The 23586-nt window shown below is 34.2% G+C and overlaps 1 protein-coding gene across 2 annotated transcripts in view; it reads right to left on the bottom strand.

The window, feature by feature from the left end:
- Positions 1 to 19422, bottom strand: part of LOC136028095 (rhomboid-related protein 2-like) — a 52471-nt gene extending 33049 nt beyond the window's left edge. The window contains exons 1-2 of one of the 2 annotated variants that reach the window (XM_065705717.1): positions 13147 to 13230; positions 2203 to 2366 (exon numbers count right to left, since the gene is read on the bottom strand). In XM_065705717.1, coding sequence (XP_065561789.1) covers positions 2203 to 2343 — 141 coding nt within the window. In that variant the 5' untranslated portion in view covers positions 2344 to 2366; positions 13147 to 13230. Of the gene's footprint in view, positions 1 to 2202; positions 2367 to 13146; positions 13231 to 19341 lie in introns of those variants that run through there. The other variant, XM_065705716.1, reaches the window with a different exon arrangement.
- Between the last annotated feature and the right edge of the window lie 4164 nt (positions 19423 to 23586).

Consider the following 23586-nt stretch of genomic DNA (forward strand, 5'->3'; position numbering starts at 1 on the left):
ATACGAAGTAATTTCTGTTCGTTTTAAGTTTTAATGTCGCTCCTTACTTTCAGTTAAAAAAACTTGTTTTTTTTTTATTTAATTTCTGAACGTTTTTGAATCAATGCATGTTTTGATTTTGGCTCTCCGCAGAGGAATAATTAAAACGAAATTTGCATTTTTTTTTTTTTTTGGCTAAATTTTCATAATTTTGATCGAATGATTTTGAGAAAAAAAGAGCGGGGGAGGAAGCCTATTTGCCCTCCGATTTTTTGGTTAATTAAAAAGGCAACTGGAACTTTTAATTTTTTACGAATATTTTTATTAGTAAAACATTTACGTAACTTATAAATTAGCTTACGTAAAGAACTTTTGTATTCTCATATTTTTATTACACATATGAGGGGGTTCGCCCCCTTGTCAGATCCTCGCTCTTTACACTAAAGCTTAAATTTTGTCCCAATTCATTAAGAATGACCCCAGAATCACAAAAGCCGTAGAATAAATAGTTGAAATTACTAAAAATACTTTAACGTAAAGAGCGAGGTATTAGGAGGAGGTGAGCCCCTCAAATGGGTAATAATTTCTGTTTGTTTTAAGTTTTAATGCTGTTCCTTACTTCCAGCTGAAAGAACTTTTTCATATTTATTTTTTCATTGTGTTTTTAAATAATGCTAGTAAATCCTGCGCTCCCTTCATGGAGATTTTCTTCCCCCATGACAAATTATCGATGGAAAGTTCCCCCAGCATATCCCCCTCTTCTCAACCCCTCCCCCAACCGAAAAATCCTCCTGAAAACGCCTGTACACTTCCCAATAACCATTACTATATGTAAGCATTGGTCAAAGTTTGTAACTTGTTGCCCCTCCCATGGGGAGTGTGGGGGAGTAAGTCGTCCCCAAAGACATAGTTATAAGGTTTTTCGACTACGCTGAATAAAATGGCTATCTCAGAATTTTGATCCGTTGACTTTTGTAAAATAATTAGCGTGGGAGGGGGCCTAGGTGCCCTCCAATTTTTTTGGTCACTTAAAAAGGGCACTAGAACTTTTCATTTCCGTTAGAATGAGCCCTCTTGCAACATTCTAGGACAACTGGGTCGATACGATCACCCCTGGGAAAAAAAAAACAAACAAAAAAAACAAATAAACACGCATCCGTGATCTGCCTTCTGGCAAAAAATACAAAATTCCACATTTTTGTAGATAGGAGCTTGAAACTTCTACAGTAGGGTTCTCTGACACGCTGAATCTGATGGTGTGATTTTTTTAAAGATTCTATGACTTCTAGGGGGCGTTTCCCCCTATTTTCTAAAATAACGCAAATTTTCTCAGGCTCGTAACTTTTGATGGGTAAGACTAAACTTGATGAAACTTATATATTTAAAATCAGCATTAAAATGCGATTCTTTTGATGTAGGTATTGGTATCAAAATTCCATTTTTTAGAGTTTTGGTTACTATTGAGCCGGGTCGCTCCTTACTACAGTTCGTTACCACGAACTGTTTGAAAAAAAAGTCAAAGTTGAAATTAAAGTTGGTTTGTTAAAATTAAATCTGAATTTCAGTTTTTTCTTGAAACATAGTCGTTTATTAGTCAACATCTATTTTATTCTCTTCAAGGTAATCTCTCCTGGATACTATATACTTGTGCCAGCACTTTCTATAATGTTCAAAGTGCTTCTGGTATGTGCATTTTGGCATTACCCTAAGCTCTTTCATCCAGTGCACTCTATACCTTCACGATTGTGTCAAAACATCGAGTATTCTTTAACCTTCTCGATTTTTGACACAGAAAAAGTCACAGGGGCTAAGTTTCGTGAAAATTGTGGTTGTGGCATGATAGCAGTATTGTTTTGGCTAAAAATTACACTAAATACAAAATACTTCTTTCTATACAGCCACAATTGAAATTGTTTTTAAGACTCTCCACTTTCTTTTGCAGCCAACTTTCTTTATATTTAAAAACACATATAAAAAATGGCAACACTGCGATTCTGGTTTCCTCACGAATTTAGGAGAATTGGTGAAACTAACGATGTTGAGCTAGAATTGGATTACTTGTGGGGTTGATCCAGCTCAATAAAACAGGATGAATGAACAGAACAACTGATTTTTGGAGAAAGCGAAAAACGAAAAAGACAGAAAAAGATACAATTTAGAATCCAAAAAAAGTGGAGCCAATACGTAATTATGTGGAAAATTCTGTTTAGGAAAATCACTCACCCTAACAAATACTTCTTTCCATTTTAATGACTCCCTACCCAGTTCATCATCCATTTCAGATTGTATATCTGGGTAGAGTCGACCACTACGTCCACTTCCTTGTCTTGATTCCAATTCATATTCTTCTCTAGGTCTGTACATCTTTGACTAAATTTCAATGTAATCTGCAGAATAATAAAGTATAGTTTAGATATAGTTTAGATATAGTTTAGTATAGTTTTACAAAAATTATTGCTAGGCCAATAATGAAATTAAAATGTACCCAAAATAAAGTTGATATTCTAATCAAACTCAAAACGAAAAGAAATTACTAGATATGTGAGGAGGGAAATTTTCTCCTCACACTCCAATAGGCGCGATAGTCATCCACACTTTACTGACATGCACTTATGTTCCATTAATATTTCTTCATTCGCAACATCTTTCTTTAAAATACATAAGAGAACCGAAAAGATTCGTTATTGCAAAGCTTCACTGCAAAGAATAAAATGGATTTCTTCAAAGAATTAATCTATTTATTTCCTAAAGGTAATTGGAGCACCATTGCTCTATATCTTTAAAAGGAATAAAACTGAAAGAAGAATATTGACATAAAACTGTTTCTTTTAGCTTGAGTTTTTTTTTATGTGGTCTTGAATTCTATTGGAATTTTAGTTTTTAATTATTATATATTTAATTGAAAAATAAATACAAAACAAAGTTAGTCTTAATTTATTATAACATTAACCACAATGCAACAAAGAAAAATAACATCCCCAGACGAATCAACTTTTACAAAAAAAATGGTGCTTTCTTTTCTCTTTCGTTTTACAAAATCTAACCTGTATTTCATTGAAAACAATATATATTGTGAACAGTTTAGTTTTTGTAAGGCTATCTCTAGGATTATTTTAGGGGGAGAGACTATTATTTTTTGAGGAGGGTGCTTTTGTAGCCATTTTATTTTACGAGTGAAATTGAACCTCTGAGAGAGGGGATGGGGGGGGGACACAATAGCAATCGTCACTCCGGATACATTGTTATGGGTGTTTTGTTCGAAGGGGCTTAAAAAAACTTAGCAAAATGCACCAACATTAGTTTATTTGCATTTTTTAGCTTTTTATGGGTAGAATTTAACCTTCTGGTGATGGAGGAGGGGGAGTGAGCTGCAGCCAGGTGACCACTTTACTCTTGATAGGGCCTTGAGTTTTTATTTGACAAAAAAATCCTTTTTTATTTCTCTCTCGCTTTGAAATCGCTTAAAATATATATTATTTTCAGTAAAGTGCGAATAACAATCGTGCTGATTGGAGCGCAAGGGGGAAAATTTCCAACTTCATATATCGAGAAATTTCTGTTCGTTCTGAGTTTGAGTTGAATAATAGTTTTATTTTTTGCAACTTACAAGTTCATTATTGGTTTCATTTTTATTAAGTTTTTTCTTTTAATTTTTAGTTAATTACTTGTTATAATGTCAGTTATTTTTTTTTTTACTCTGCTGAAGACATATTTTTGCTCTCTACTTTCATTAAGAAAAACTTGTTTTTTTAATTAAATTTCTGTTCGTTTTCTTATTCGTTTTTGTCAAAAAGGAAAAAAAATAAGAAAACAAAAATTGCATGAAATAAATTGAAACTTAAAGTACTTTGATTAGAGCTGATATTTAAATTAGCCATGAATTTTAAATTAGTAAAACATAAGTAGTTTTTTACAATCATAATGAACATATTTATTTCTGATTTTTTCTAATACAGCCATATCTAATTTCATATTTCTTGAATCTCTGTTTTTTTATTCATTTTGGTAAAAAGAAAAAAATAATAATAAATTAAATTTAAATAAAATAAATTTAAACTTATAGTACTTTAGTTAAAATCGATGTTTAAATTAGCCAGGAATTTTAAATTAGTTCCTTGATCCGAGTCTTTATGTTAACAGCAAAAAGATCAGAAAAACATTTGAAAGACAGGTCTTTCACAACTAATGAAAAAATCATCTTATTATGTGATAAAACTGAATTGTCGATCTAGAATGAAATCTCTCCAGTCAATTTTTAGTTCACAGACAGCTAGCATCGATATATTGATAGCCCAAAATGTAACACCCAAACGTAAGTATATCTATGTTTACTATTTATTACGATGCACATATGAAATTACTGATGAATATTATCATGCTTCTCTTACATTACACCCTTTAAAATATCTAAAAAAGTTAGAACACTGAATCTTTTATTAAAATTACACTGACTGTAACGTCTTTTATTTAAATTATATTAAAAAACATGCCCCTTAAGGTTACTTCGTATGGGAAAACTTGGGCTGTAGAAAACTTAGCAGAAGATACTCAATGCTTTTTCAAAATATATATACATTACATCTGATTAAATATAATTGAAAAAAATCAAGGAGAGGATTAGTGGCTACGGTAGACAACTAGTAAATTAGTTACTAGTTTTTTTACTTGCTTGTACTATTTACAAACAGTATTTGACTAATCTTAACGAGTAAAAGAAACTGCCAAAATATCTATAAGAAAAAACGTACCTAGATCTCTACCTCTTGGACGGTATGGAAAAGGTTTTTTTAATATAATATACAATATATGTAAATTTTATAAGTGCAAACCGCAGGCTCTAAAGGAGGCTTACATACCAAATATTTTTTTTTAATATAGGCTACATTCACTAAATTTGGCTTAGTGAGAACTGGTTTTACTTAATTTTCCTTAAATACAATTAATGGAAATTAAGCAGAGGATTAGTAGCTACCGGCGACACCTCTATAAGAAACATGCCTTGACCTCTACCTCTTGGGTGGAGTGGAAAAGGGGTCCTAATTTTTATTTTTCAAGTAATGATCTTCTTTGACATTTTTCTAGGTTGAAGAAACATTATCAAATAAAAGAAGGCTGAAAGAGAGGACAAGAAGATTGTCTAAAAAAGGAGAAGGGAGTTGGGAAGAGCTGGAAACAATCAGGAATCAAGTTGCACTATACTTTACCCTTTTTAAGTCATGGGAAGAAAATGAAGACGATGGTGACGGCAACGTTATTGAGTTACTTCAGTTACGGTATTCGAAGTTTTGTATACAGTAATTTTCGACGAATAAAAATAATACGAATTTTGATAATTGATTCTGGTAGGAATACATAGCTGTTAGATATTTCAGCTATTCTGCAAGGATTCTAAAATGCCACATCCCTTTTGTTTCTATCAGATTTCTACTTCTCTTGATTAAGAACAAAGAAGACCAGCGTCCAGCCACCCACTAGCGAAGTTTCTACCTCATGAAGGGGCCCGAATATGTTGTAAATTAAAAATGGAATTTGAGGAAGACTGATCAAAAAATAAATGCTTCTGGTCAACATTGATTGCGTTGGCCTTCTCTTATAGGTGGGACGCCGGGGACTAGTGGTAATTGTAGTAGCAGTGGTAGCATACATATATTCTCTTTTTGATCATCTCTTATCATTTCCTGAAAGTTCCAAATTGATATACCTAGTCATTCATAAGTTACGCCCTTTTGACAATCCTTAAACACATAACATGTTTTGATGTAGTTCAGCACTCTCCTCAACCAACCCTAAAAGGCTTATCTGTTTTCCCTTCCTCTTGTTGGAAAATGAACTTCAGACATTACCTTTTTCAGTGACATGTACTTTATCTAAGCAATGAACGAATAGCCAAATTTACAGGCCTTAACCTGAGGACTGTGGGGAGGTTGACATCCCCAAAGCTACAATTACTGGACCTTTCAATAATACTGAACAAAATAGTTCTCTTAAAATATTTATTGGATGTGTTTTGGGGGATGAAGGACTGTGGGGGCAGACTAATTGTCCTCCTTTCACTTTTGACTCTTAAAAAGGGCACTAGATCTTTCGACTTCCAATCGAATAAGCCCCATCCAATCCGAAGTTAATACAACCATTTGTTCCATAAGAACCTTATAAACCCAGGGCATAACTTAAAACCCTTGCACCTGGGCTCTGGAGGATTTTGTCCACCTTGAAGCCATTTTCATATGCTCTATAGACAATTGAGAACAAAATGGCTAAATCACAATTTTGACTGGATACGTTTGGGGAAAACAGGTAGTCAAGGAGGGGGGCTAGCTGCCCTTCATCAATTTTGAATCTTAAAAAGGAACTATAACTATACATTTCCAATCAAATGAGCTTCTTCTAAATTTGAAACAACCAAACCTTCCATAAAAAGCTTATATAGCTTACAACCTTGGACCCCAGATTCTGGTGGGTTGTGCCAATCCCAAAAGCCTTGCTATGTAATCTTTGGACTGATTTCGAAAAAATAGCTACCTCAAAATATCAGTACTATAGCACATCAAAAAATATCAAGTTCTTAATATAATAGCTTAATAGCTGCAATGGCTATAACAAACAATTGCCAGTTATTAATCTTATTTTAGAACAAACTTATCTAGTCTTGTGCTTTATTAAACAAAAATATCTGTTCTGCGTTCATTTTCCCATTGGAGACTCAAAAGCCATTCTAATCCTTTTAGCCTATAACATTGAATGACAAAACACATTTAAAACATTTTAACTTTAATAAATAAAAATTATCAAAACTTTAAGGAATATATATCAGTATATGCATACTAAACTGACAATTGATATATTTTTTCCCAGTAAAGTGCAAATTATGTTCTAGTCTTGAGGTATGGGGTTTGTCAAAGATATAATTTCCAAACCTTTCAACTATGCTTAGCAAAATGGATATCTAAAAAATTTGATTATATGTGTTTTAGGAATTGATGGGTATAGGAAGGGGGGATGTTGCCCTCCAATCACTTTTGACTAATAAAAAAAGGGTACTACTCTTGAAAATACAATTGCGATCATGAAAATACAAGGATGTGGGGGAGGGGGTATTCACCTTTGTTCACTCTCAATCTTAAAAATGACACTAGAACTTCTGATTACCAATCCAATGAGCCACCATCCAAAGTTTATATGATCAGCCTTTCTATACAAACCTTATATGCCACCAGGGCATAACTTACATCCTCAAAATAGACATCCGCATAACGTCATCCTCAAATACATAATTTATGGACCTTAAATTATGTTGAACATAATAGCATTCTTAAAATTTTGATTGGATGTTTTTAGGGAAGTAGTAGGCGTGGAAGGGGGTTTAGTTGCCCTCCAAACACTTTTGACTATTAAAAAGGCCACTAACCCTTTCCAATATCCGATCAAATGAGCTCTTTTCGAAGTTTTTACAACAACAAATGACCATCTAAAAATTTCTATCAGATGCATTTCATGAAAGTATGAGGTTTGAGGGGGGGAGGGAAATCCACCCTCTGATCACTCTCAATCTAAAAAATGGCACTAGAACTTCTGATTACTAATCCAATAAGCCCCATACAAATTTTACACAATCACCCTTTCTATATATACCTTATATACCCCAGGGCATAACTTATAACCCTTGCCCTGAGGGCTTGGGGGGGTTTGTCATCCTTAAAGACACAATTTCTGGACCTTTCAATTATGTTGAACAAAATGTCTATCTTAAAATTTTGATATCACTCTGAATCTTAAACAGGCCACTAGAACGTCTAATTACCAATTCAATGAGCCCCCTCTGAAGTTTATATGATCACAGTTTCTACATATACCTTATATGCCCCAAGGGCATAACTTACAACCCTCGCCCTGAAGGGTCAGGGGGGGTGTTATCTTCAAAGACATAATTTATGGGAAACAGACTATTGTGTTTGGAGAAACAGTGGGTGTGGAAGGGGGGTTAGTTGCCCTCTAATCACTTTTAACTATTAAAAAGGGCAGTAGCCCTTTGAATTTCCAATCAAATAAGCTCTTTTTGAAGTTTCTATGACAACAAATAGCCATCTCAAAATTTCTATCAGATGCATTTTAGGAAAACATGAGGTGTGTGTGTGAGGGAGGGGTATCCACCCTCCAATCACTCTGAATCTTAAACAGGACACTAGAATGCCTGATTATTAATCCAATGAGTCTCCTCCAAAGTTTATGCAATTTCCCTGCTCTCTATACAGTTTCTAATACAATTACAATTTCCCTGCCAAAGTCTATACAATTTCAGGGCATAATTTACAATCCCTGCTCTGAAGGGTCTGGGGGGGTGTCTACCTCAAAGACATAATTTCTGGAGCTTTCGATTATGTTGAACAAAATGGCTATCTCAAAATTTTGATTGGATGTGTTTGGAGAAATGGGGGGCATGGGTGGGGCATTAGTTGCCTTCCAATCACTTTTGACTATTTAAAAGGCCACTAGTACTTTCAATATCCAACAAAATCAGCTCTTTTCAAAGTTTTGACAATCACAAATGGCCATCTCAGAATTTCTATCAGATGCATTTCATGAAAGGATGACGTGTGAGGGGGGAGGGATATCCACCCTCTGATAACTCTCAATCTAAAAATGCCACTAGAACTTCGGATCACCAATCCAACGAGCACCCTCTAAATTTTACACAATCACCCTTTCTATATATACCTTATATGCCCCCAGGGCATAACTTATAACCCATGCCCTGAGAGCTGTGGGGGGTTTGTCATCCTTAAAGACATAATTTCTGGACCTTTCAATTATGTTGAATAAACTGGCTATTGTAAAATTTTGAAATCACTCTGAATCTTAAACAGGCCACTAGAACGTCTGATTACCAATCCAATGAGCCCCCTCTGAAGTTTATATGATCACCATTTCTACATATACCTTATATGCCCCCAGGGCATAACTTACAACCCTTGCCCTGAAGGGTCTGGGGGTGTCATCCTCAAAGACATAAAATCTGGAGCTTTCAATTATGTTGAACAAAATGGCTATCTCAAAATTTTGACTGGATGTGTTTAGGGGGACAGTGGGTGTGGAAGGGGGGTTAGTTGTCCTCCAATCACTTTTGACTATTAAAAAGGGCACTAGCCTTTTGAATTTCCAATCAAATAAGCTCTTTTGAAAGTTCTATGACACAAATGGCCATCTCAAAATTTCTATCAGATGCATTTCAAGAAAATATGAGATGTGTGTGTGGGGGGGGGGTATCCACCCTCCAACCACTCTGAATCTTAAACAGGGCATGAGAATGTCTGATTATCAATCCAATGAGTCCCCTATAAAGTTTATACAATTTCCCTTTCTATATATACCTTATATGCCACAGGGCATAATTTACAATCCCTGCTCTGAAGGGTCTGGGGGGTTGTCATCCTCAAAGACATAATTTCTGGAGATTTCAATTATGTTGAACAAAATGGCTATCTCAAAATTTTGATTGGATGTGTTTGGAGAAATGGTGGGCATGGGAGGGGCATTAGTTGCCCTCCAATCACTTTGGACTATTAAAAATAGCACTAGCCCTTTCAATTCCTAATCGAATAAGCTCTTTTTGAAGTTTCAATGACAATTTCCAATCAAAGGAGCCTTTTTTGAAGTTTCTACAACAACAAATAGCCATCCAAAAATTTCTATCAGATGTATTTTGGAAACACTTGCCCTGAGGGCTCTGGGGGGGGGGGGTCATCCTCAAAGTCTTAATATTCAGAGCTTTCAATCATGTTGAACAAAATGGCTATCTCAAAATTTTGACTTGATGTGTTTGGGGAAACAGTGGATGTGGAAGGGGGGTTAGTTGCCCTTCAATCACTTTTGACAATTAAAAATAGCACTAGACCTTTCAATTCCTAATTGAATAAGCTTTTTTTGAAGTTTCTATGACAACAAATGGCCATCTCAAATGCATTTCTGGTGATGCGCTTCCTGGAAAAATGCAAATCTAGGCAAAGTAAGCAAGAAAGGTATGCAAAAGCACAAGATGTCTTATTTACATCATCACTGACCAGCAAATTTACTGGATTTTTTCCTTATTTTGCTGGACAACATGATTTAAGTTAATAATTATTTTGCTAAAGTGCAATAAAATATAAGAAAGATGGTGACAGTTCTGCAGTACAAGTGCAAAAATCTCCAGATGAGAGGCTTTTGTCTATCTTGGGAAGTGGTTAAGTGATTGTAAAGTGAGCCAGTGTGCACCTTAAAAGTAGCCCTCAACAAAAAATCTGATTTATTGCTGGCATGCTACCAATGAAAGACATGTCAGTGTGAATAAAAATTTAGTGGCATGCTGGTGGTACTATTGGCCAAATGGTGCACTGCCAATCTGTCTGTTTTTATCCATATGTTTTTGCAGTGATTTTTGATTTTGGTGTGCTAAGCTAGCCTGCAAGGTAACTTTTCAAAAGTCTGTTAATACTGACTTTTAACCAGAAACTGGGAACAAGAGCTTACAGACAGAGTGGATGGTGGCATATTTCTAGGGGGCCTTGATCCCCAGGAATTTCACAAAATTTTCTTAAAGAGCTAATCCTCCTACTTGCAGCAGTCCTTTTGACATCCTACAGCATAGTTATATAATTTATTTGAAGTTGCTCAGAGGAATAAAAATTTTCTCCTTTACATATCACATTTTGATTTAATCAATCTATAGAATTATTAACTTTTAAGATCTATCTCAAGTCATGAACTGTAACTTGTCATTTCCTGCTCTCTAATTCCCAGCATATATAACTGCAATTTTATTTCTGAGATAAAGCATTATTAGTTTTCAGCTTTTAAGTAACTCAGTATGCTGCAAAACAGCAAAATACTTGGAACCAAGAGGATTACAAAGTGTTCTCTTCCATAAATATTTTTTTTCCTTCATAAAACATACAACCTCACAATTTCATGCATTAACAAAAGGTTTGAACAACTTGGATCTATGAGGCGTGTCTATAAAATAACAAGATTAGTGCTGCAAAATATTTCATTTTGAATTGAAACAATTTAGTTATTATCATCTTTGATATACACCTCTCCTCTATCCTACAATGCTAAATGGGAACTTTCCATTGTTTGAAACAGTGCTGCAAGACTTCTTCCATGACATTTGCTGCTTTTTCTTTCACTACTTTAATTGATTAATTTCTTTCTCTTTCCTTTTAGTGCAGACTTGACCTTGGGAAACAGATAAAAGTAGCATGGTGTAAGGACATACAAATATGGCAGATGGTCTAACACTGGGATGATGTACTTGGCCAGAAGCATCTTGATAGACAATGACAATCATTTTTAACAATCTCAAAAAATTTGGGATGCTGCCCCTCACCCCCTGATGTTGCATTGCCCCTGCCTGCTAGAACAGAGACAGGAAGCAGCATCCATTTGGTTTGACATGCATTGTGGCTTCTATTTTTCAAATTTGTCCTAGTTAAGGCTCCTAAGCTGTGTTTAATTTGAATTCCAAGAGGTGTTTGTCACTAGACACTGTTTTTGGTTCTTTTTCTGCCTCTCTCCCTAAACAAATTGAGTCCTTGGCTTTTCTGTGGTCTGCTCTACACAATGAACAAAAGCTGATTCACTACTGTGATACACACCAAGTTTAAAGGTATGATAGCGTAATTACTGGTTTTCATTAAAAACAACAACATGTATCAAGAAAACCTAGACATGGAGGGAAGCAAAAGCTACCATATATTGAATAGCCAGATAATTAAGTCTAAAAAAAGATTATTGATGCTGTGGACTTCTTAGTGTTGTTGCTTCCTAGATGGTACCTAGCCTACTGAAGTAACTGAAACAATTGTAAATTTACCCTAGGCTACTTTCCTCTTGGCCTATTATAGTCTAGCCAATAAAATTCTAATTTAGTGACTTTTGGCTATCTTGGAAAAGGGTTAGGTAAGGAAAATGAAACTTTCAGGGATGGATCTAAAGGCTAAAGCATGTCACATGAAGGTATTTTGAAGTACTCAACTCTACTCTCTCTCCCTCTAGAGGGTCCTGACCTTTAAAAATATGTGTGTTATAAAAGTGAAACTTTGCAAAATAGATCTTCTGCTTGAATGAAGTACAATCAAATTGTTTTCAGCTTCACAACTTTCCTCAATCCCAATTGATAAGGTTGTAAAAATATGCAAATACATTTCCTAAATTTTGGAAAAACATTGATATGGCTCAGAATTCAGTAAAATTCTAGTTAATTGACTTCTTACTATCTCAGAAAGGGTTTAGGTTAGGAAAATGAAACTTTCAGGGATAAATCTACAGACTAAAGTATGTCCCAGGAAGGTATTTTGAAACAACTACCTCTACTCCTTCTCTCTCTAGAGGGCCCTGACCTTTAATGACCAACTAAAATATGTGTGTTATAAAAGTGAAACCTTGCAAAATAGATCTTCTGCTTAACTGAAGTAAAACAAAATTGTTTGCAGCTTCATAACTTTGCTCAATTCTAATTTATAAGGTTTTAAAGATATGTAAATACATTTCCTAAATTTTGAAAAAAAAAACATTGATATGGCTCAAAATTCTACTCAAATAACAGGAATTGCATTTTTCAGGACTAAAAGCAGAGAAAAAGCAATTAGTAACTGAAAATTAAGGTAAAATGTTGTTTTGTCAAAATTTCATGACAGGTATAGACCTGTCATGTAGGCAAATTTCAGGGCCATCTAGAGAGAGAAGGAGTGGAGGTGGGTACTTTAAAATAACCTCCTGGGATATACTTTAGCCTGTAGACCCATCCCTAAAATTTTCACTTTCCTAACCTAACCCATTTCTGAGATATCTGAAAGTTGCTAAACTAGAATTTTACTGTCTAGCCTAGGCCTAATGCTTTGTTCAGAGTGGGAAACCTGCTGCAAAGTTACCAGGCTTTTTACTATACTAAAAATTTATTGAGGATGAAACTTACAGGAATGAAAGCTCAGGGCCCATAATTTAAAAGAACCAGAGGGTCCAACTAAAGAAGTAGCCTAGCCTAATACAATCCACTCAGCATAGAGTACCTCATTAAATCGTACAGGCCTAGTATCTCATTACAAACAGTCCTCATTGAATTCACAAAAAGTGGAAATATACCTCCCATTATTTAAATAAAAAAATAAAAACAACAGGGGAAAAACTTACGACAATAAAAAAAATACAAACAGAGGCAAGTCAGCGAGCTTTAAATTTTAAATTTATTGCGGTAATTGTCAGCAGTGCCGTCGCAAGTTTCCAGCAGATTTCGTTTCGGATTCAGTAGAATTTTTCGTAAGCCGCTACGTGCTACAAAAATTTTGTTGTCCAAGTACATGACCACCAAAATCAGGCAGTTTTTCCCGTCATTGCCATTCACAGTCACAAGATTTGAATTTCGACCAAATTTGAAACTTTTTCCTCTTTTTCTGGCTAGTATTGTTGTCGAAACTTTTTCTTGAAGATTTTCACCAAAACCCTATTGTAAAAGGTACCAATGGCCAAAAGCAAAAACAAAAGAAAGTCGCAGATCCCATCGAATAAAAATTTGGATATTACAACCCGTTGACGTCGAATCGAAAATTAGAATTTGTTGCAAAATTTTCTGGTGATTTGGGGAAAATTTATGGAAACGGCGAATATGACACTTTCGAAAGAATTCCTGTTTATCCGTAGGTATTCGGTAAATTGCACAACTGCTTTCTTTATTTTATAGACATACATTAAAATCCGTAGATCTACGAAAAATCCGCAAAAGTAGAAACACTGGCTTTAAGCTACACTTTAAACATAAATAGAGACAAAGACCACACTGCCTTTCCATCACAAACATCAAAAACAAGAAGATCAGCAGGGAATTCTTTTCGCAAGACAGTGTAAATCTAATTAGAATGAATATTTCGGCCCTATGTCCAAGGACCGAAATATTTATTCTAATCAGATTTTTACTGTCTTGCGAAAAGAATCTCCCATTATTCTTCTTATTTTTGATGTTTGGCATTTTAAACAACGAATATATAGCGAGAAAATACAAATAGTTCAGGTTTTTCTAAGAAAATTAATTTAGAATAGCAGAACATGTTCTAAAATAGTATTTACAGTGTTTTGGGCGTAAGAAAATTCGACAACATCCTGCACTTAACACTTTTTTGAAAAAATACTAAAATAGCAAAATAATAGTATTATTAGATTTTTCAATTAACGCTTTCTCTAAATAAATATTCACACACTTTGACAGTATATGTCCCCTCCCCTCTAATGGTCTAGGCCAGGGCTTCTTAAACAATGGGTCGCGACTCCATTTGGGGTCGCGTAGCAAAATTATGGGGTCGCGAGTAATAAAAATACAATGTAACAAAAAATGTTTTTTTAACTTGTAAAATTAGCGTTATAAAGAAAAATAACAAATATATCATAAAATCTTCTTGCTCGGAAAGACTGTTTCCTAACAAGAATTTTTATTCCGATCATTTCCGTTCCGATCATTATAATATCTTGTATAAATTTACTATGAATCAGAAGATGTTATAGAGATTTATAAAAAAGGTAGATTTATTTCTGTCAATCTCTTAAAACTAAAATAATCCTGATAAATATTATCAACAAAATTTCTAAGTGTTATTTCGAAGAAACTATATAAACACTTTGTGTTATTTTCATTTGGCCATTGTATGATTGTGATCGAAGTGCATGTTATTCCGAATTAGTCAGTTTAACCCTTTCGCGACCGACAGGACCTTACAGTCCCGGCATGTAAAAGTCCTTTGGGCGCTTCTCAATTGACTGATAGCACCAGAATTGAACGATGTGCTTCAGGATGCTGTTAATGTCATAAATTTTATTAAGATGCATGCCCTTAACAGTCGCTTATTTTCAAATCTCTGTAAGGATACGGATTCCAACTACACAACTTTGTTATTACATGCAGAAGTAAGATGGTTGTCAAGAAGTCAAAGTTTAAAAAGATTATTGTTATTAAAGGACGAGATCAAAATATTTTTAACTGAACGAAAATGTGAATTTGCAGCTTTTTTTCAAAATGAGTTGTGGGTATCCAAGCTGCGTTAATTGTCAGATATTTTTGCGAAATTAAACGATCTTAACTTGTCTCTTCAAGGACAAAATTGCGATATATTTACTTCAAACGATAAAATTGAAAGTTTTATTAAAAAGATCAGCATTTGGAAAAGTAGGGTCGAAAAAAATTCGTTCGAAATATTTTCTAGTGTCGACAATTTTGTAATTGAGAAAATTCATCGTAAAACTTTTATTGCAAAAACTATTGTAGATCACTTAAAAGCGCTAGAAATACAGTTCCGGATATACTTTATAATAAATATTGATTTACAAAAATAGTTTGGATTCAAAAGCCGTTTTGGATTGGCTTAAGTGAGATTGATCATCTCCCACTTAAATCTCAAGAGGATTTTGCTGAGCTTTCGTGTGACTCAAACTTAAAACTACAATTCCAGAAAAAAAGCCCTTGACTGAATTCTGGATCGGAACTAGAACTGAATTTCCCACTATCGCCGATATGGCATTAAATGTACTTCTGCCATTCAATACCACAAATTTATGTGAAGTTACTTTCTCAGCTCTAACAAACATTAAATCCCAATATCGTTCAGCAATAAAAAGGTTGAAGAGGTCTTACGTCCAGCAATTTCAAACATTACACCAAGATTTGATTTGTTATGCAATAAAAAACAGGCACATCCATCTCATTAAATTTTTAACATAAACTTTAATTTAATATTTACCACGCAACTACTTGGATATATTCGAGAGAATTAAGACGGTCAGAATCCTCTTTTGTTTTTGTAACTGTAATAAAACATTTCTATAACATTTTGTGCAAATTTCAATTTTAGATTTTTATACGTTTCAAAACGAATTCTAAATTTACATATTTTCATATGCATATGTATATTGTTACCTAATAAATATATCATCAAAAAATATTAATTTATTTTTCTTTTATATTTGTTGGGGTCGTTAAGAAATTCGCAATCATAAATGGGGTCGGGAATTACAAAAGTTTAAGAAGCCTGGTCTAGGCTATAATCAAAACTGAATGAAAACACAAAAGCCACAAAGTATCTACAGTACAATATGTAGCTATTATCTGCAACTATTGTGATGTATTATATATTATTGTAATATGCATCTATTAATATGTATATTAATCTATTAATATATATATTAATATGCATCTATTGCTCCTATTGATCTTATATTCATGTTTCCGCCTATTATCGTCCACATTTTTAAAATAATGTAATTTCAAAACTGATCTCGAATTTTGTGCAACCGTGTAGTGCTCTTGATGGGTTAAAAATACAGCAACCCTTTAATAAAGAAATACTGCGCATCAAGAGACGAAAAATAACGGAGGAATATATTGTTCAGGGCTATATTAGGGACCATTTGGAGTGGAGAATCTCAAGGTAGCAAAAATTATACCTGGAGAGAGCATTTATTTTAACTAGAATGATAGTTCTCTTTTGTTATTATTTTTCCTTCGCAATGGCCGTAACTTTAAAATGTTAACAACCGTTACTGATGCATCATGCTTTCTTAAAAGTACTTAATGGAATAAACTAGCTACTTTAGTATATGAGAAAAATGGGCAGTATGTTTCGATTTTTCCAAGGGCTGACTGATTCGTAAGCAACTAGATATGCTATTATATAGATGCTGTTTTATACGGACTGTATAAGGCTCTTATATAAAATATAAGAAACATTTTAGACAAAGAAAAAAGTTTCCTGTAATTTATTACCGTGAGATCTTTAGGGACATTGAATATGATTAGCCAGTATTCGCTTCAAAAATAGAATATAACCTATATATATCAACTGTTTTATTTAATTACGCAGAAACTCCAGGAGTTCAAAAATATAAAGGCTATGTTTGACAGCGTTTTTCAGCAGACATATCACTTCTGAATTTAATTGTCTTAAGTTAAGTGTCTTCCCACGTGTGCGCGGGTCTTAATACTTTTCGTGCTGAATGAATTTAGAGATCCCTCAAAACAGATAATTGGCAGTCCCTTCCGATCATTATCTGGATATTCAGTTCACGGATTAATTAACTATCAATTTTTTCGTAAAGGACACTCCCTAAATTGTATTTTTTTTTAATGTAAATTGGAGAACTCACCGAGTTCTTGACTGAAGAAATAATTTAAAATAAACGAAAATTATCACAAAAAATCCTAGGAAACGACCCCTTAAACCCCCTTTAAGAGAAAGAGCAAATTACTCTTTACTGAAAACAAAATATAATTAAGTAGTTTTATCAAGAAATTGTTCAAACCTCTGGAAATACTCTCTTATATTTTGAATATTGAATCTCTTTTAATTATTATAATATGCTGTAATTTTTAAAATACACCCTTCTTTTAAATTCACCCCTTTCTGTAGTATAGACAATCCACTGGTCAAACCTTCAGTGATTAGCACATTCATACTTGTGCTTCACCAAACTAATTTTTTTTTTTTTTTTGGTTAATATGGATCGGTCTGGAAGCTTATTTAGGTGTTCAGTCTTTTTTGTTTTATTTTTCAAACAGAATCAAATGCATAAGAAATAACTTAAAGAAAATTGAAGATTCATGGGAGGAGGTAAAGAGCGAATCTTTGAAAAGATTGGGTAAACGATAAGTGTCCGTAATTCTATTCGCCTCAGTGGGTTTGGTGCTACGATGAGCTAGTAGTAGTAAATTGCAGTTTGTTTCTCCCTAGTTTTGATGTTTGGAAAAATAAGAAACACTTTTTAAAACACGTGTCGTTGTCAGTAAGACACAAATAACATTGACTTTTAGATGGTTTGAGGAGCCGGCAGCCTTATTCATATTTGGATTAGCGTCCCTTTGTAAACTTTAAGCAACATTGTTATTTTATATTGTTGTTCTTGAGAAACACAGTGTGGCCGCCAAATTTGAAAATAAGTAACCTATGTGAAAAATCGTCCGAAAATGAGCGAAAAAGATATCCCTCATGGAACTCTAGAGAGGGTAGCTTTACTGATTACTGTAGCAAAAGATAAACAGTTTCATTAACTGAAAGTAAACTGGGTAATAAAAACAGTGGTTGAATGAGCAAAATAAATGATAGAATATAACCAAATGTTGTTATATTGAATAAATGTATACACTGTTATATATTCCGATTTTTGTGTGATTTTTAATTTTTTTTTGTTGACGATTTCCTTGTTTTGCATATATTTTTGTGTGTATATGGCTTCAAGGCTTTTGGAGTATACCGAACTACCTATTACTGGAGAGCTAAAATCTAATATATTGTTTAATAAGGCCATTTTGAAAATTACTGAACATTTAACACTTCAGATTATTAATTAATTGACCTACCTACAAGAATATTCCTTTAGAAGGAACAATTAACCTGTTCTGTATAATATTTATCCCTTTTGTGTTTCAACTTTATTCGCATATCAACTAAATTTTTATTTTCTTTTGATTCCAAAATTCTCCCTTTTATTATTTGCGTCCAAGGCCGTATCCACGGGGAAGGGTTAGGGATTTGCACCCCCCCCCTTCCCCTAAAAAAAATGATTGTGCAACTCGTAAAGATGTAACCAAAAAGTGTACTCAAATTTTTTGATGTGCTTTAAATAACTATTCTGTACCCCCTCCCCCTAACCGAATAAAAATCCTGGGTATGGCCATATTTGGACTATACAAAACACAAATATGTAATTCTCTTCTTTTTTTTTCAAGCGCTATGATGAAAATTTCCCATGTATTAAGAGAATACCTCCCCATTTCAAGTAAATAAAAGCACTTACTTAAAAATACTTAGTAGCCTTTACGTTTTTCACCTGGTTTGGCTCTAATGCTTCATAATATAATAAAAAATTGGACCTAGCCAATATTACTTAAACGAAAGATGATGGGTGGTTAACACCCTAGGAATCAACAGATTGCCTTTGTAGGAATTTTATTATCAAAAAGTATTGTCAAATTTATCCAATTAGTTTATGCTTAATTTTTACGGTTCAGTGTGCCAAAACAGTTAAATTTTGCGACAGAGTTCTTATCTCCATAACATTCTAGGAACAAAAAAAAATAAAAACTCTAGTTTTCAGGCAAAAATATACCTAATATGGAGGACGTATAATATCCTGTTTATAGAAGAAAGGGAGGGGTGGCCAATCTGACCAATAAAAGGACCTGCATTCTGCATTGGCATTTCATTGCTGCTAACATAAAAGTAAAAAGGGAAAAAAGTTAAATGTCGCCATTTAACCCTGTTTGCATAGTATTTTGTCTTTGACGAAACATTTCTATGGTCATAAATGGTTCATTCAATAACAAGGACAAACAATTAATTCTTCAAATACCTTCTATATCCCATTAACTTAATAAGTCCAACGCGATCTCAATAACTAAATGTGAACATCGTTTAAAAATCACAATCGGAGTAATACTTCCTGCCAGATAAATCCTTATCATCCTTTTTCATTATCTCATCACCTTAGAATTTCGCTGGATCAGTTACATCTTAGACTTAACATAGTCAAGTACTTCAATGTTCTTGATTAGTTTCAGAAAATTTACACAAAATAGTAAGCTTTGTGGCCGAAAAATGTCCCAAATATACCATACGTGTCAGTCCTATTTTGATTGATTTTTTTTTTTTATAAACAATGTTAGCTGTATTTTTGTCTACCATCCAGAATACACTACATTTCAAGATCATTAATTCAATTCTTAATCGCATGCAAAACCTATCAGTGGACAGTGAAACCATCTTATCTGCAATTTCTCCTTTTTGGGAAGAAATATAAATTTTATTCTTATTAGCTATGAACATAAGTACTTTTTTTTGGGGGGGGGGAGGGCAATAATATAAAAAAAATTTCCGAGGGAGGATAATATAAAATAATCTGCTTAATAATTTGAATAAGAAGTGCCAGGAAACCACCAAAAATTTGGTTTTTTGGGAAGAGTTGTGAGCCTTAACCCTCCCCCAGTTTCTGTAAACTTCCCAGATTTCTATAAACCACGCTTTGAGATACATGTGTTCGTGCAAGAAATATTTTTATGGAATGATAGGTTCAAAGTTACTGGCGTGTTAAAAACTGTCCAGGGTTGCCATCACTTGTGACAAGCCACCGAATTAGATGATCTGATATTATTTTAATGAAATGAGGGATCCGAGACCTCGAATATTCAAATTAATCATAGCATCAGTAGTAACTTTACTTAGCAATAAGCAACCTCCCTCATCTCCATAGGCTCCTCACAAAAATTTTATCCATAGTAAAGACAACAACAAGTTCAAAATTAATAGATCAACCTTTCAACTCCCCATGGGAGTTGTAAATTTGCAAGACAGGACAGGCTTTCCAAGAATCTTCCTATATTTTTATAATTCCAAAATAATTATAAAACCTGTTTCGGGTTTGCATTCTAGATTGCTACACTTGACCCTGTTGTTGTGGGATATCAAAAAATAGAGCAAAAAATATTCTATTCAACAATCAGAGACTTATTCCTATAATATATACTTGCTGGCGGCAGTCCCTTCAAATGCTTTTCATATTTGTGTTCCAAAGTCAAAAATTCCCCTCAAAAGACAATATGCAGCTGTAATCGGAGCTTGTGAAAGTTCATAAATTAGGCCAAGGGACTAACCACTCGGATTGTTCTTGAGCGACTTAGTGAAGTATTAGTTAGTTGTAGCCGGTTTAAACAGAGACACCAAACTGCCGGTTAATAAATATATATAAACAGTTAAATTGTAAAAATAATTCCAAGAAAAATTACTAAGGATAACCTGCGCCTAATTGTAGTTTTGAATGAGAAACCCCGTAAGTTAAACCTTCTCATGTTTATCTAGTTGAAGTGACGACGGAAACTGATAACTTTGTCTTTGACCGAGTTGCCGCCCCTGAAAAAGAATTGACTAGGGAGCAAAATGCTTGGACTTCCGCTAGGCCTTAAATGACTATTTTAGTCATATGAAACGAGAAGTCCCAGACATATACCTCTGGGGATGGCAAGATAATTGCAGAGCCAGCAATAAACATCTAAAATTATTCTGCCAACCCATTTCACAGTTTATACTTTACTACATTATCTCCCCTCCTCAATCAAGCCTCATAATGCAGAACTTAGACTATAACTTGTCGAGGTTGGGAGAGGGTCTGTTCGACCATAAGTGAATAGCTATGGAGCTCCTTTTAAGGCCTAAGACCAATCAGTAAGTAGCCTGCCTCCTGACTCTCTCTCTCTCCCTCTCTCTCCCCTCTCTCTCTCTCTCTCTCTTTCTCTCTTTCCCTAAATCTTTCTTTCATCTGTTTATTCTTACCTAAGAACATTTGATAATGTACTAAACCAAGAAACGGAGGAAAATAAAAAAGTTGGTGACACCTTGGATTTGAAAGAAGAGTTTTTTTTAGAGGGAGACTTAGTGACAGTGCTAACAGGATTAAAAAATAACAAGGCGCCAGGTGTTAATAGTGTGGTAAAGGAGCATCTTAAATATAATAGCTAGGAGTTTAAAAATAAGTTATTGAAGATTATGAATAGGATTTTGGAAAAGGGGAAATACTCAGCAATTTTAGAAAAACAATGATTAAAACACTGTACAAGAAAGGTGATAAGAGTTAGTTTGGTAATTATAGAGACATTGATAGCAAATTACTTAATAAGATGATACTTTTTAGACTCAGAGATGCGTAGACACAGTTTAAAAAAAGGAACAAATGTGATTTTAGGAAGGGTTGAGGACATTTCGAACAAATTTTTCTTATAAGTTAATAATTGAGATGTGCTAGATTCATCAAATACCTTTAGTCCTCAGTTTTATAGATTCTGAGAAAGCGTTCGACTCAGCAAAAAGAAGAGCTTTATCGAAGGTCTTATCCTTGTATGGTATACTAGACATATACATTAAAGTGATTAATGCTATGAACGAGAATCGCACTGCTGTTGTTAAGGTAGGGAATAAGTTTAGTAACTGGTTTCGTATTCAAGCAGGAGTAAAGCAGGAGTAAAGCAGGACATCCCAACCCCTCCCTTCCATGATATTCCTATCCCTAGTTTTAAACGTAGCCCTATCCCTCAATTCGACGACAGCCCTATCCCTCAATTCAACGACAGCCCTATCCCTAGTATCAGATGCATCCCTATCCTGTCGTCTGACGACAGCTAGCAGGTGCATGTTACGTCTTAGGAAATGTTTACTCCGAAACGAAGATGTATCTTGCGCAATAGACTTTGTCTATTTTTGGCTGTTACATAATTGGTTCTGGGATGTTACGTGATAGGATTTGATATAGACCGTTATCAAGTGGGGAATTCCCGAATGTAAGGTTGCACACGTGGGTTTTACGTAATAACGGTACGCACGTGCGATTTAACACAATCTATCGTGACTTAATAGTTATATTAGGGGTAAGGTAATCTTACGTGACTGTGGTATATTTGTTGGGAATTATGTAATGGCTGCGTACACGTGGGTGCTATGTAATACTGATGTACACGTGGGATGTTACATAATAACCTATTGAACGCAAAAAGTATCCCCTGTTCGCATATGCTAGAATGAGTAAATGAATTGCGTGTTCCCATACAGCCGTAACAATTGACATGCAGAGGGGAGAATTGATTACTAGAAATCACTTAAAACTGGTATGCACTTGCATGTTAAACAAGGCTCTACAGAGTGTTATTAAATAATATCGTGGGTTACTCTTAGAGTATTTTTTCTAATAGAGTCTTTTTCACAAATATGACAATTTTCGGGCATTTTCATACAAAAATATTCGTTTAAACTAGAATCGGTCATTAAACTTAACGGAAAAATCCCCTTTAGTGATTTTTCTGTGACTCCTCGCAATTGACTCCTTGCAATTGAAGCCAGCATGGTACAATGTAGCAGCCCCCCTATGACACCCTTCTGGAGCATATTATCACACCTAAGGATTTTTCAAGATTTTTCTCTTAAGATAAATTTATAAACTAAAAAGTGATCACTATTTTTATTTGAACTTATTGCATGCTAATTTTTGTTCTTGAAATTTGCTGCATGTTGATTTTCTCTTCATAAAACTAATTTTATTCGTGAAACTTATTTCGCGCTGGTTTTGTTCAAGAAACTTGTTGCATGTTGATTTTGTCCGTGGAACTTGTTGCGTGCTGAATTTTGCTTGTGAAAACTATTGTATGTTGATTTTTCTTTCATGAAACTTGAAAATCGAATTTTCTCCTCGTGAAACTGATTTTTTCGTGGAACTTGTTGACTGCTGAGTATTGTTCCTGGAACTTGTTGTGTGCTGAGTTCTGTTCGTGAAACTTTTTGCACAGTGATTTTTCTCTTCGTGAAACTTATATATTGATTTTTTTTTTGTCCTCTTGAAGCTGATCTTGTTTATCGAACTTGTTGCATGCCGATTATAGTTCGTGGAGATTTTTACATGCTGGTTTTTGTAAGTGGAACTTGTTGCGCGTTAATTTTTCTCTTCGTAAGACTTTTATATTCATTTTTCTTGTTGCGAAACTGATTTTTTCTATGGAACTTGTTACGTGCCGATTTTATCGCAGAAATTCCTGTTTGCTGATTTTACTTTTGACTTTTC

Source organism: Artemia franciscana, chromosome 6, assembly GCF_032884065.1.
Source record: "Artemia franciscana chromosome 6, ASM3288406v1, whole genome shotgun sequence".
Lineage (NCBI taxonomy): Eukaryota > Metazoa > Arthropoda > Branchiopoda > Anostraca > Artemiidae > Artemia > Artemia franciscana.